This window comes from Ceratotherium simum, chromosome 9 (assembly GCF_057802395.1).
Source record: "Ceratotherium simum simum isolate JZ-2026a chromosome 9, ASM5780239v1, whole genome shotgun sequence".
Lineage (NCBI taxonomy): Eukaryota > Metazoa > Chordata > Mammalia > Perissodactyla > Rhinocerotidae > Ceratotherium > Ceratotherium simum.
Window position 1 is genome coordinate 66456662 of NC_141908.1, and position 14535 is coordinate 66471196.

At 34.4% G+C, this 14535-nt stretch overlaps 1 protein-coding gene across 1 annotated transcript in view; it reads left to right on the plus strand.

Moving 5' to 3' along the window:
- The first annotated feature begins 583 nt into the window (after positions 1-583).
- The window catches only part of COL3A1 (collagen type III alpha 1 chain), a 39028-nt gene continuing 25076 nt past the window's right edge, over positions 584-14535 (plus strand). The window contains exons 1-6 of the mRNA XM_004426721.3: positions 584-786; positions 11053-11255; positions 11517-11567; positions 12005-12118; positions 13416-13496; positions 14382-14435. Of these exons, the coding sequence (XP_004426778.1) occupies positions 708-786; positions 11053-11255; positions 11517-11567; positions 12005-12118; positions 13416-13496; positions 14382-14435 (582 nt within the window). The 5' untranslated portion in view covers positions 584-707. The remainder of the gene's footprint in view (positions 787-11052; positions 11256-11516; positions 11568-12004; positions 12119-13415; positions 13497-14381; positions 14436-14535) is intronic.

The following is a 14535-nucleotide window of genomic DNA, read 5'->3' on the forward strand; positions in this document are numbered from 1 at the left end:
AAGATGCCATCCAAACATAGCTCAGATACTTAATCTTTTGATATTTGCCTGAAATTGAACTTCCAGGACCCAGGGTGGGTGGACGAGTAGAAGGGACAAACAGAGGCTTTTCTCTCGGTTAATCTGTTACATTTCCTTCCTTAAATTGAGTTAGGGTGGATCCTGGCAAAATCCCAATATGAAAAACTTCTAGGAAGGTAAGGTTTGCAAATTAGCCCTGCCCAAGAAAAGGACATCAAGCAATTTCTCAAAATTACAGTTGTGAATGTTATAAGGGGAAATTAAAAAATGCATACATTTAATTCTTTTATTTAAACACTAGGCAGAGCATTTTGATATATATCCTTAAGCTATACGAACATATATATGACTAAACTATGTAACAAACTTATACATAAACAGATGCACACACTCTCCAGCTGTGTATTTTTCTTACTTTGTGGGTTGTGCCTTCTATAAGGGAAAAAGACATATTAATCATTTCTTTTACTGCTAAGGGGATGGGTGCTGCTCTCATGTTTCAGAAAGGGGCTGGAAAATGAGGGAAGCCAAACTTTTTCCTATTTAAGGCCAAAGCAAAGGAATCTCAGTGGCTGAGTTGTATGACGGGCCCGGTGCTGAAGGGCAGGGAACAACTGATGGTGCTACTTTGAACTGCTTTTCTTTTCTCCTTTTTGCACAAAGAGTCTCATGTCTGATATTGAGACATGATGAGCTTTGTGCAAAAGAGGACCTGGTTACTTCTTGCTCTGCTTCATCCCACTGTTATTTTGGCACAACAGGAAGGTGAGTAGGTACCGATTTCAAGACACTTTACCGGGTTTTTGTTTTTACTTCTTACAAATAGGTGTAAAAGGAAAATCAGTCTCCTAAAAGATACTTTCCTCTATACGCTCCCAATTGTGAAACATGGAACTTAACGTGATGGTGCCTGTTTACATTTGCTTAGAAAGAGTATTGTGATTTTTGTATGTAAAAGTTCTCTGGCTTAAGATAAGGATGTTCTCGTACTAACTTGTTTTCATGTTAATGGCACTGGAAACTTTTAAAATGGCTTTTAAAAGTTCCCCTCCAGGATTGTTAACATCTTGGAATGCTTCCCTTGCAGTCTGGAAGTTATTGGACTCTTGTAATAGTTTTATGTTCTCGTTTGTATGCTGGATTCTTTGTAAGGATAGAATATTGAGTATTGTTTTCCCAATAAGATAATGCATTTAAAAAAGATCATGCATGAAGAGTAGTCTAAAGAAAAATACTACACATTTTATTAGAGAATTGTTGAATGTATTTCTGTAAAATGGCAACAAGTTACTATCTTCAATATTCTTTAAAACAGATTCAAACTGCTAAAACTTTTTCATTGTTTCTGTCTGTGTTCTGTTTCAAGCACTTACATGGTTGATTAATACATATTTTCTAATTGCTTATTGCTAAGAGTCTAGTGTTTGCCACATGTTCTACATTCTAACTGCGTTTGCATTAATGAAGAGAATATTTTTAAAAATGTTTTCAACAGGAATGTTTGACTTTTCTGCAAACAAGGTAAAGACACTACACTGTTTGACTTCAAAAAGTTGATTTGTTGTATTTTCTAGTAAGTGCAAACAATGGTTTTCACGTTCTAATTTCCCCCAAACCACATTTGTCTCATTATTTGATTATGTGAAAATATTTCTTTTAATACATGTGCTCATCTTAGTCGTGAAAATACTGGACAAATTGGAATACAAACTTTCATAGAAATGAGTATTTAAATGATAAATTTGAAGGTGCTAGAAGAAATCATTACACATCAATTTCTATTTGCAAAGAATCAAAAATGTTTATCTTTAAACCTACAGTTTTTGCAAACATGGTGTCTGAAAATAGTTTTTTGTTTTTAATCTCAAATATCTCTGATGTCCTCACAGGTCCTATATGTATTTGAGTGGGGGGGGAATACCCAGTGACATTTCTTCAGTTATATTCAGCCTGTGGCCACAAAAGAAAAGCAACGCCCATATTCCTTGTTCCCTTGTTCTCTCCTCCCTTCCTTTCCCCTCCTTCTTGTCTCTCCACCCCTTTTGGCTCCGTGGGACCTCCTCCCCCTTTTGATTCCTTCACTCATCACCCCACCCCCTTCCTAGACAAGCCCATCTCTCCTCATCTCCCCTCCTCCTTCTTCCCTTGCTCTGTCACCCCTCCCTCATCCCCATGAGTCCTCCCTATGCCTCCATCTCTTTTCTTTCTTCTCTCCTCTTGCCTCCTCCCCCTTTTCTTCCCTAGAACTCTCTATCCTCCTCTCTATTCCTCTCCCTTTTCCCTCCCCATTCTGTCTCTCCCAGAAGATGCTACAATTCCCAGTCCTTGGTTAGGATACCATGACTACTGCCATGCTCCCACCTCAATAAAGACTTTTATCCTTTTTAAAGCTCTTAAATTCTCCTGATTTCTGAAAAAAAAGAAATCACATAGTTCCCATTTATTGGAAAGACTACAAATCTTTGGTGTTTAGTTCAAAAGATTGACAAAACATTTGTAGGGGCCTGGTGGTTACAATCTTTTATATGCGCTATGGCTATTTTTCTTCTCAATCCAACTTTAGAGGGAAAAAAGTGTTTGATACCTACATTACCTTTACATCACATAAGTTCTTTTTATTTTCCCCTTCTCTTTAGCTGCAGAAAATAATAAATAGCTATGAATTTTGCTGATACGTTTGTAGCTTTTAAGCTCAAAAGAAGTTGAAAGGGATTCTGTTCAGCTTATTGTTTTTGTCATGAAAAATAAGTTTTTTAAGCATTTTAAGACAGTACATCTTATGTTCCCTATAGGTTTTATTAAAAAAAAAATCTGCCAGTGGATTAGATTAGGGAGGTTACAGGAGGGGGCTGAATGAACAGCACATTGAGGACACTCATATGCAGTTCTGGGGTGTACATGCCCTGGGAATCCCAGAGAGAAACAGCACAGTTCTGATGAACACTAACTTCTAGTTTACTCACATGAATTTTCTGGAGCATAAAACATGTCCTCACAAAGAATTTTGGTCTTTTGCAAATTTGTGAAAGTTATAATTCATATATTTTATTCCACCAATAAAGAAATGTGGTCTGTTTTGTATTTCCCGTAGTTTATAAACACGCCCAATTTTGAGCACAAAGACTCGCCACCTAGTGGCTGACAGTCAGAGTTACATCTACATAACCAAAGCCAACATAAACATTAGACAGCTGGAGTCCCTATGTTATAATGAGATTTAAAAACATTATGTGTGAATTTTAAATATTAAACACTACTTTCCTAAGAAAATAAGTATATTACTGATAAAATATTGCCAAACACACATACTCACACACAAACAAGCTCATTCAAATGAACTGGAATGTTATGGCCATTTTCAAAATTCCTGGTATAACATAATTATTTTTTTGAATATTTGACAAGTTTCTGATGTCGTCCTTATTTGACATAAGTATTTTAGCTACCACTTATTAGACAGATAGATAAATGGACAGAGAGATATTACTACATAATATTGCTTCATTAGGGCAGGAGATAAACTTATTTTAATTAAAAGTGTTCTGATGTTTAAGATGATATTTTGCTCCCTTGATAATTCCACTGTGATGATGAACTGTGGGCCTTTAGTTTTAGAATTATGGAGCCATAAATGGACGCAGGATCACTTCCTTATTACAGGTTATAAGTCTATTTTTCATTATATTTAAAGAGAGAACTTGTAACTGATCAAGTAGCATTCAAGTTTTCTGCTTTGTGTTGTCCCTAAAATCAAACATACCAAACTAATGAAAAAAATATAGCATAAAATCACTAGAAATAATTGTGCTTTTAAGAGGAGAGACTGCGTGACTGCTCACAGATTTCTGTGTTGTTCACATAACATGGATTCAGAATTTTGGTTGTGATTACACAACCAGGAAGTGGCAAAGTTAAGACTAGAACCAAAATTCTGTGAAATCCAGGTAATTAGAGAACATAAAACATAACATTAAATCCAGAATTTTCTTATTTTTGTAACTGTTTGTCATTGAAAGGAAATACTAAATAATTATATATTTTCCTAGAAAATGTACGAGCTAATGCATTCATAAAGGTGAGAAAAGAGTAGATTTTTTTCTGTTTAACACTCAACTTTGAATTGGTAAATCTATTTTTTTAAATGATTTATGATTTAACCAGAAATTATCTTCAGTTCTGTAATATAAATTCTAAGTAAATAAAGTATTGATACAAAATTTTGTGTTTTTCATTCACGATACCTTGCATGTCTTTACCACTTCCAGAGTATTCAACATCAGATGATCTAAAGGTCTATAGGTAAATAGAAATTCTGATGAAATTCTCGCATCAAACATCTTAGTAGTCGAAAAGAGCAAAGCCACTGGAATAATTCTGGGAAAGAGGAAAGACTGTGACTAGGTGCCTTTTTAACTAATTCGGATTCCTGGGTTGATGTCTTAGCTACAGACTTCTTTTAAAAAAATCAAGAATCATTGGCTGTGAGTTTTCCATCAGTAGAGTTGAGACTAAAAAATAGCTCCTCAGAAAAGCCCCTGTTCCACACCTACAGAGTTGCATGCCAGACCTTGAGCTGTCGCTGAGAGAGAAGAGTGCCATCTACTGAAACCCCATGGTTTCCATTGTGGATCACTCTGGTGCAGAGTTCCAAAGATTATGTAGCCAGTTCTCTTATTTTGTAACATCAAATGATATCACTGCCTTGAAGTGATTAAAGTGGATTGCTTAAGAGTTGAAGTTTTAAAAATGAAAGATGTTATTGCCTTTGCTGGACATGGAGAACATTTGTCAAGTCTCCAGGTCTACAATAACTTTCTGGAAATGTCTCAGTGGACTGTTTCTTGTAAAACAGTTTTCCCTGGAAAAAACCTCAGTCTCACTGTTTTCCACGCTCAAAAAAAGGCGGAGGGCCGGTGGGGGGTGTCGCATGGTGTAAAAAAAATCCAGAGTTTTCAAAGGGGAAACTGCCTGTTTCATGTCAAGATGACAACGGAAAAAATGAGATAGCTCTCCTTACACAAATCATTTGTTAACTGCAGTTTGGGGAGTTACATTAACCACTAGAATTTCTGCCTGTGCCTAATGAAAACACAGCAGAAGTGGATTCCTTTCAGATTAACTAATAAACTCCCTGCATTTTCCATGACTGAGATCAAGCACTGCCGTCTAAACCGTAATCTTAATGAACAAAATGAAAGGTTCAAAGAAGAGAACAAAAATGAAAAGTCCCAAAAGATGTACAAATCAAAGAGAAAGGATTCAGAAACCATTAAAAGTTAAATTTGCTTTGAAAACTCGCATTGAGAAATGACTGCTTCAGTAAAATGGCATTTGTTTTTCTGAAACTTTGTTTCCTATGTTATTTGGTGTGGAGGATGATAACAGGAACAGTGTTTCTCAAGTTAATTAAAACCAAAGAAACACTCTTTGGAGCTGGCTAGTATGTTCATTATGTCCAAATTCAGAAGAGAAGCTTCTAATGAAGTTACAAGTTCGTTATTATGAATCATTTAGTAACTGTATTTTCTGAAAATCAGTATCTTAGTGAGATGTCCTAAATATGTTTTTTCGCATTGCCTCCAGAAGCCTTATCTGTTTGTTGTTGCTGCTGCTGTGCTGTTTAAATCCTGCTTCTTTGTATAAAGTAAAATGTATGCTGAGTTTCCCAACCACGTTAATCCTGCTGGTGGTCTGGATGTCATTAGGGTGGCCTTACAGATAGAACTCTTTTTCAGAGGTTCAAGAGAAAATAAACAGCAGATTTCAACTCCAGATGTTATCTTCTTATTTTGAGACCAGACAGAAAAGATATTCTGTAGAAAACCGTTATCCCTTTTAAAATTCTGCCTTTTTAGATTCTGATTTTAAGCTTACAGGGTTTAGAAACCATAATGTGACAAAGCTTTAAAGTTGGCTTCTTTAATCCTACCCTGCCCTTGCAGCTGCAGAGAGAGACTAGAATGTGGTAGTTAAGAGTATCAAATTAGAGACAGCTTTCCTAGTTTCTCCTCTTAGGTTTACCCCTTACCGTCCAACCTTGAGAAAATTGCTTACCACCTCTGTGCCCAGATTCCTCATCTGCAAAATGAACATTATGATAGCATTCACTTCCTGGGGCCTTTGAGAAGGTTAAGTAAAATTAACGTGCAAATCCCTCAGAACGGTGCCTATAACATAGGAGATACTGAACAAGCTCTGCTGAGGATTAGTTTTACTAACACTGGAAAATAAAATTAACGTAAGGGAAAAATTAAAGCACTTAGTGACTTAGTGATAAGAAAGGTAAAATATAAAATTCTGGTTATCAGATGTAAAATTTAAATGTTTGCCAACTAATAAGCCAAGGAGAATATATTTTCTTCAGTATTCCTAGAATTTGTCACTAATCAGATTATATTATAATGCAATTGCTGATTGCTAGATATACAATACTTTTAATTCTACTTCTCTAATTATTTTAATTTTTCACAGGACAAAATATTAATCTCTTTAAAGGAAATTTCTAATTGGAGACATAAAAATCATATATCTGTAAAGAGTAAAACAAGGAAACTTCTAGAAATGATGATTCATAAAGTTTTTTGTTTTTTAGGTTTTTTGGTGGGAGCAAGAATAAGCAGAATCTACCTTGCCCATGCAAAACAACATTGAAGTTAAAATTGAAATTATCCATCCAGATAGGTCTACAGATATTTCCTTCAGAGTCCTTTTTGTTAACTCATCTAACATATTTTAAGATATTCTGATAAATAGATAAGCAGCAGAAACATATTTAATGAAAATGTATGTTCTCCAAACATTAGTATCATTTAAAAGCCAAATATATTTCAGTTGGAAACTATATGAACTCCATATACCCACACTTACAAAATATTCAACTTTATAAAGTAACAGGAAAGTAATGTTATGATAATTTGCATATCACATCTGTTATTTTTAGATTTTCAGATTAAAGAACACCTTTTCCCAGATGAGGCTTCAGTAAGAAGAGAAGAGAAAAAAATTGAACAAGTCACTCAGGCTATATTAAAAATTTGATTACATGCTTTAGGGCATATTATTTTTACTCCAAATGTGGAATTAAGACAAACATAATTTGCATTATTTTTTAGTCTCAACAATGAAATTCTATCAAATCAGTGTAAGTTAACATTTGAAGACCGGAAACAAAAACTACAAAAAGGAAAGCTTTAAGTACGTCTAAAATTATTAGATTATGTTACCTGGTTTTATTTTTCTCAAAAGTCCCAAAACAGAGAGCTAGGAAATGAAAGAAGCTAAGAGTGGATTATGTCATATACTAGCTTTATTTTGTTTTATAATTTAGATCCCAGTAAGGAGATGATTTAGTCTACTGAGTTGCTTGTGTAACCACAAGTAAATTTGTTTCAGGACTATACTTTGTAATAAGGAACAGAAACACCAAGTGACGTGAGAAGTGGGATTTAAAATTAATTATAAATTGGAACTTGGAGACTTGTTTGAGCAATAACAATAAAGGAAGTTATTGGAAAATCTCTTACTTGTTCAGTAGTAAAAACAAGATTATTTGCCTTTTATTTAACATTTTTGCAAAAGTATTTAACTTATTTTTTATCAGAGCTGCTCTGAATTTGGATATCTCAGAAAAGAAGGGAATAATATGAGATGACTATTATTTCTAAATCCCATTTCTATTTCATTTCTTGCTGCAAGTGGCTAACTAGAACATTTTATTCCTCTTGAAAACAAAACATTCTTTTCCTTGACTCTGCCTTGATTTTCCCACATATAACTAGGCTATGGTACTAAAACAGAGGGCCATCAGACATTTGTATGAGAGGTTTAGCTTCTGGTAGAACATATTGCCAACCACATTTTGTCACGTACAGAATAAAAAAATAGAGGAAATTGCATAAAACTCTCCATTTTTTCAACAAAAGTGGCTGAGGTAGAGCAACAGAGAAAAGTCTGACTTGCAGCCACAAGTTTCTACAGGAGCAGACTTTTCAGGAGAGCCAAATTTCTTTCAAATGGATGTGAAATAAGTTATAGCCATAAACAAAACCACAATAATTCTTACTTTTCAAATATTCCAACTTTCTTCTTTTACTTAGAACATCACTTTTAAAAAAAGAGAAGTACGCTAAAATAACTGAGCCTTCATATTGAGACCTCTGTGTTTTAAAAAGCATAACACACAGTTTCTAATAAAATTTGGAAACGAAGCTAAATAACAATTTTTGTTTATATAACATTGGGTTTAGCCCAATTCTAACAAATTTGTTTACAATTTTAATAAGTCAATATGGTGCTCATTTAACAGTTTGCAGAGCAAATGGGAAATACTGTATTGCTAGTGATGTGATGATACTTCAATGAGACATAGACACAGGAGGATGAATACACAAGGGAAAAATTACATTACTTTTAAGGCAAATTAAGAATATAGGAAGAGAAGATATTTGAGATGCTTGACCCTAGCTTTAACTGGTATTCTCCTTTGTCTTTAATACGTCGTTAGTATTCAACAGCTAATTTTTATAACACAGGTCCTGGGTTAAATGTAGAAAGATATTCCCGATCCAGAGACAAAGAGCCGAAAGAATCATTAGTATACACTAGCAATGTTTTTTTCTTTTTTCCCAGATTTACTGAAGTATAATTGACAAAATTGTATATATTTAAAGTGTACAACATGATGATTTGATATACACATACATTGTGAAATGACTGCCACGATCAAGTTAATTAATACATCCATCACCTTAACATAGTTAACTTTTTTGTGTGGTGAAAACACTTAAGATCTATTCTCTTAGCAAATTTCAAGTATAAAATACAGTATTACTACCTCTAGTCAACATTCTATACACTAGTGATATTTTCAAGGGGGCTGGGAAGACTGAAATCCACATTGGTAATGGGGAAATCTTCAGCTAAAACTAATCTGTTGGAACATTTTATATAAAGTTAATTTAGAGAGAATTTTTAAATGATTCATTTTAAGAAAAGGAAGCCAATGCAAAGATCAAAGAGTGTGTCTCATGTAATTTTATTAAACAATCTTGTATCTCATCAAAACTTTTAGACCTTTTCTGAAAACCAGTGAACTTAGTTCTTAAATAAAAAATGTCTAAGATGTCTAAGCAGTTTTGCTTAGAGAACAATAAGTTTAATGCCTGGACCCTCTTATGTTATTACTGTTCAAAATAATGCGGAAAAGATTATTTGTGCTTCTCTCAAGCATATTTTTCAAAACACCATTTAAATAGGCCTACTTCGTTTGCATTAGGTAAGCATTTTGGCATTCAGCTTTTGTGCTCCCTAAGTATAAAGGAATGCTCCTTTAAAAGCTTAGACAATATTTCTTTCCAATGTTCTCATATATCTGTTCTAAACATGGAGGAGGAACTAGAATAACTTTTCTAAGTAAACAGATTCTTTCTTGCTTGCTTAAAATGGCAGTAAAACAATCATGCTTTCATCTATTAGCTGTAGACTGCATCGGGAAATTGTAACAGAACCTAAGAATGGACTTTTAAACTTCTTGAATCGATCAAGGGTGTTGCACAAGATCATTCAAGTTATATTTGCACACATAAGTGGAAATGAGGAATGGAGGCAATTTGGGTACTCAGAGTCTACAGGCTCTGAAATTCTCCTGTTTTTGTGAACTTGTACTAAACCAGCTAAACCTCTAAACCCAAAGTATTTTGCGGGAACCTATATCATTATTACTTCAGATATGGAGAGAATATAGAAATGGGAACTTAAAAAGATGGTCTTCAGGGCTGTATGTAGAATCCAGACGGAAAAATCTCATGAGCCACTCAAAGGCCTCTTGGCCACAAGGCGGCAGAAAGTCTAGTTAAACTACTTGCCTCTTCCCAAGCAGGCCTCTTTCAGCAAACATTCTAAAGGTCTCTGCTCCGGGAAAATAAAATTTCAGTGTTTCTCAAAAATACAAATATTGAACAGTATATCATTTGTTGTTTGCAAAAATTTTTGCAGATGTTTAGAAATTTCTTATTTATTTACTCAATTCCTGGCAAACTATCATAGTAATCCTCAAGAACTAAAGTTGTATTTAACCACAATCCACAGCGAATGCTTTAAGAATTGAGACCAGGTTTTATTTTGGCGATCCCTAAGCTGATTCATTGTTAATAGATGCCGAAATTTCAGTACCTTGCATATAATTAGGAAACAAGTCTAAAATTTTGGTTGAAGCAAATTTTTGACCATTTTAAGCCACAAATACACATGACCATGATTCATATTTTTTCCTATTATTTTTACTTATTCCTTGCCAATATTTGTTTAAAAAAAAAACACCATTCTTTTTTTAGTGGTTTGGAAACCTCTTCACATCCATATGAGATATACAATATATTATATCATATCATGTTGACCTACTAATGCCCAACAGAGCTAGCTGTGATATTCAATACATACAATAAGGTTTGTTGAAGTTTTCCCAGGAATCTAGAAGAATTTTATGCTGCCAAGAGTAGATCAGTTTTCCCCTGAATTTCTCAACTAGGTTAATAAAATCCAGAAAGTCTTCAGAGTTCGTGACAAAATCATCTTTATAGTTTAATGCTCCCATCTACTGTTAAAGCAAAGAATAGCATTTGGGTAGATAGGCTTGTTTTCAATTGCACAATTAATCAATACATGTTTAAGTGCTTGTGTGATTTCCACTGGTGTTAAATTCTTGCTATAAACAAAATTAAAATACTTACTGGACTTAAGAAAAATTTACTACGGTGTGCGAATTTGATGTTAATAAACAGATATTTTAAGCAATCTCTTACTCCTTAGCAAATTATGTAGGGAGAATATGATATTCTTGGTAATTTAATTTGTGTATTTTTTTGCCTAAGCATGCTTATAAGAACATACTCACAAATTAGTTTAATGAAAGGAAAAAATTATTTGTTTCAAATTGTTTCCACCTTGGCAACTGGAAATAGTTACAATAGCATAACGAAAATCACATTTCAGCAAAACATATGAAAACATCACACCATGTAACTTATTTTCCAGCTGTTGAAGGAGGATGCTCCCACCTTGGTCAGTCCTATGCGGATAGAGATGTCTGGAAGCCGGAACCATGCCAAATATGCGTCTGTGACTCAGGATCTGTTCTCTGTGATGACATAATATGTGACGAACAAGAATTAGACTGTCCCTCCCCAGAGATTCCATTTGGAGAATGTTGCGCAGTTTGCCCCCAGCCTCCAACAGCTGTGAGTTTAAAGATAATCTGTACACCTTCAAGATTCATATTTAAACACATGACTAGCTCCTACATCATAGGAGCCTGAAAGGAAATGAAAGTAACATCTGTCAAACAATCATATTGGGGTTACATGTAAAAGGCGAATGTTCTAGTTTAAACTAGGAAATGGATGTGATTTGGGCTGAGAAATAAATATGCGAATTGGGACACACTTCATGGGAAAGTTGTTCCTATGTCTTATTTAATCTGTATCTTTTCCATTTATTAGCCTACTCGCCCTCCTAATGGTCATGGACCTCAAGGCCCCAAGGGAGATCCAGTAAGTAAACATTGTCCAGTGGAAGGAAATTAGTTCCTTGAGTACTTTGCTTTTTGTTTTTCCTTCTAATAGCTTTTCCATATTTGAACGTTCATCATTCATATGTTTCCTCTAGGACCACATATTTAAATGACACAAAATAACTCAAACTGAGAATCCATAATTGTACGTGTAAAGATACAAATTTCCCAAATTTTGTATAGTGTCTTCATCCCCATTGTCAGTTTGAAAAATAAAATATAGGTCAATATACGAAGGAATAAATTACACTGAAATTTTTCACATGATTTGGATAAAAATATATGTATTCTCAAGAAAATGTCTCACTTATGTTGATTTCTTATATTATAAAGCAGAGAAGCTATAATTCAATAACGATTCTGAATCACTAGGAAGTTTCACTGTTTTATTAATTTTTATCCCCGATTTTTTTTTAGGGCCCTCCTGGTATTCCCGGGAGAGATGGTGATCCTGGTATTCCAGGGCAACCAGGTTCCCCTGGTTCTCCTGGCCCCCCTGGAATCTGTGAATCATGCTCCACTGGTGGTCAGGTAATCAGTTCCAGGACTAAAAGATCCCCCTCTTTAAAACTACCTAGTTCATTTTCTTTTCTTTAGCCTATATTACATCTCACTCTTGTGGGTTTCTTATATCTATTTTCTGATTTGATGTATTTAAGAAATCGTTATTTAGTGCTTGTATGTGCTGGGTACTATTCTAAGTGCTTTATAAATATTCACTTTTCCTCATAATGCTAATGCTATTGCTACTATATCTTTGCAAAATCTCCCAACTTCTCAGCAGACATATAATATATGCACCATGTTTGGGGAATGAATCATGAAATCCTGAAAGAATTTACCCAGAGAATTTAGGAATTGCTGCAACTGTGCCTTATTGCCTGTACAACCCCAATGGTAAAGCCTCTGAAAGTTGGGACAAAAAGCAGTTGAAGAGCTATGAACACTCCTTAGTGATTTCAAATCAACAGGACTATTCAAACCTTTGCAACTACTTTTGCCAAGCCTTCAGAGCACAGCATGCTTCTTTTGAAAATCATGACAACCAACTAATTCTGCATGTAAAATAAATAAGTAAGATGACATTCTTACTGTGTGGAATTAGGAGAAATTAGAAAACATATACACAAATCACTATGAGTTTTAAAAAAAATGCTTTTCAAAAATCAATTCAACAGGAATCAAAGGTTATCATCTAACTTATTCTTGTCCTGGTACCAAACAGAACCCATTGCAAGGTCTAGATTTCAAAATAAAATAATCTTCAAAGAAATCCAATAAGAACATGAGACCTTTTATTATTCTTGTGCCTATTTTCTATGAGAATTTTTATTTTTGTTTGAATATTAGGCATATTAACCAGAAGCCAGGGAATATAAATTTTACTTTATCATTAACTGTTGGGAAAGTAATTCGACTCCTCCAGTTTTTCTGCTAAAAAATAAGAAGGTCAGATTATATTATCTCAAGGCTCTTTCAGCCTCCAACAGTCTATGATACTATGTTTCTAATGCTGTGGTTATTGCTTAGAAACAGTATTTTGAGTAAGAGCCTACAGGAACAAATGATTTCAGATTAACAATGCATACAGTTAGTGGAAAGGTCTATGCATTACATAAGTAAGTATTTCTGTAGGATAGCTAATAGCCGAAGCTGCAGAGTGACAGGATAAGCAAGGTAATTAACTAGCACATGTTACATCTTCTGGCCTGCAGAAACTTTCTATCGGTGAATAGTAAATGTTGCATTCACTTCTTCTAAATGCTTTTGAAAAGAACTATGATCTATATATTCATGTGACCATATCTTTCTGGTCTCTTTGCTACAGAACTATTCTCCCCAGTATGAGTCATACGATGTCAAGGCTGGAGTGGCAGGAGCAGGACTTGCAGGCTACCCCGGGCCAGCTGTATGTACAAGCGTTTCTCAACACTTTAGAGCATTATTGAGCCTTCCAGTTTGCTAACTCTTGAATGGTTATTCTTCTAGTAATACAGTATTATTACAGAATTGTGCAAAATAGCTTATTCTCTATTAAGGCTGGGAACTAAAATGGTAGGATTATCATGATCCTTCTACCCTAACTCATTAACTTGCTAGCATTCCAGAAAAGAGGTTACAAGAGAAAATTTAATTACAAACTGTAGTTTTATAAATTTATTACCAGTATTTAGAAATAGTATGCTACAAAACTGAAGGTTTTCTAGTTTACCCTATATTTCTGAACAATAATTAATCAATTGATTGTATTTGTAATTCATCCTTGTCCCATATATGATGATTCTCATAAGCACATCTAAATCTTCATGTCAACATAACTCAGTGATAGCGCTAAGAACTTTTGGGTTGATTTACATCACTATTTTTAGAAAACTGGGATTTATAGTATGCAGATACTTTTCTGCAGTGAGTTTGGCTGCCAGGCAAAAAAACGCTTCTTCACCAGTACCAGTATTTTCCTAACGTTGCAGGGATTCTCATAGTATTTTGCATGGATTTTTCCAGATTTTGAATCTCCTTTTGGGAGGAGACATTGGAAAATATTTTATAACATTTACTAATAACTTTTATTGATTCTGTGGGAATTTAATTTAGAGTGATGCTTTTGTGATGAGACCTTCATTGTAAAGCTAATAAAATTAATCATATCCATGAATAGTTATCACATATTGACGTATGTTCTCATTTTTAAAGATGTCGGTATCATCCCTAAACAGAGGCATCTCTTTGATGCCTGTACAGACTATATTTCAGTGCGTTTGTTTTGTATTTATCCTTCAAATTTGCATTCCAGGGTCCTCCCGGCCCTCCCGGTCCCCCTGGTGCATCTGGTCATCCTGGCTCTCCTGTAAGTATAGCTGTGATATACATACATAGTGGTGCTTTCTTCTTCATGCATATTATATAAATCAGGTTAATACAGATCCTGCTGTAATTTAGCCATTCCG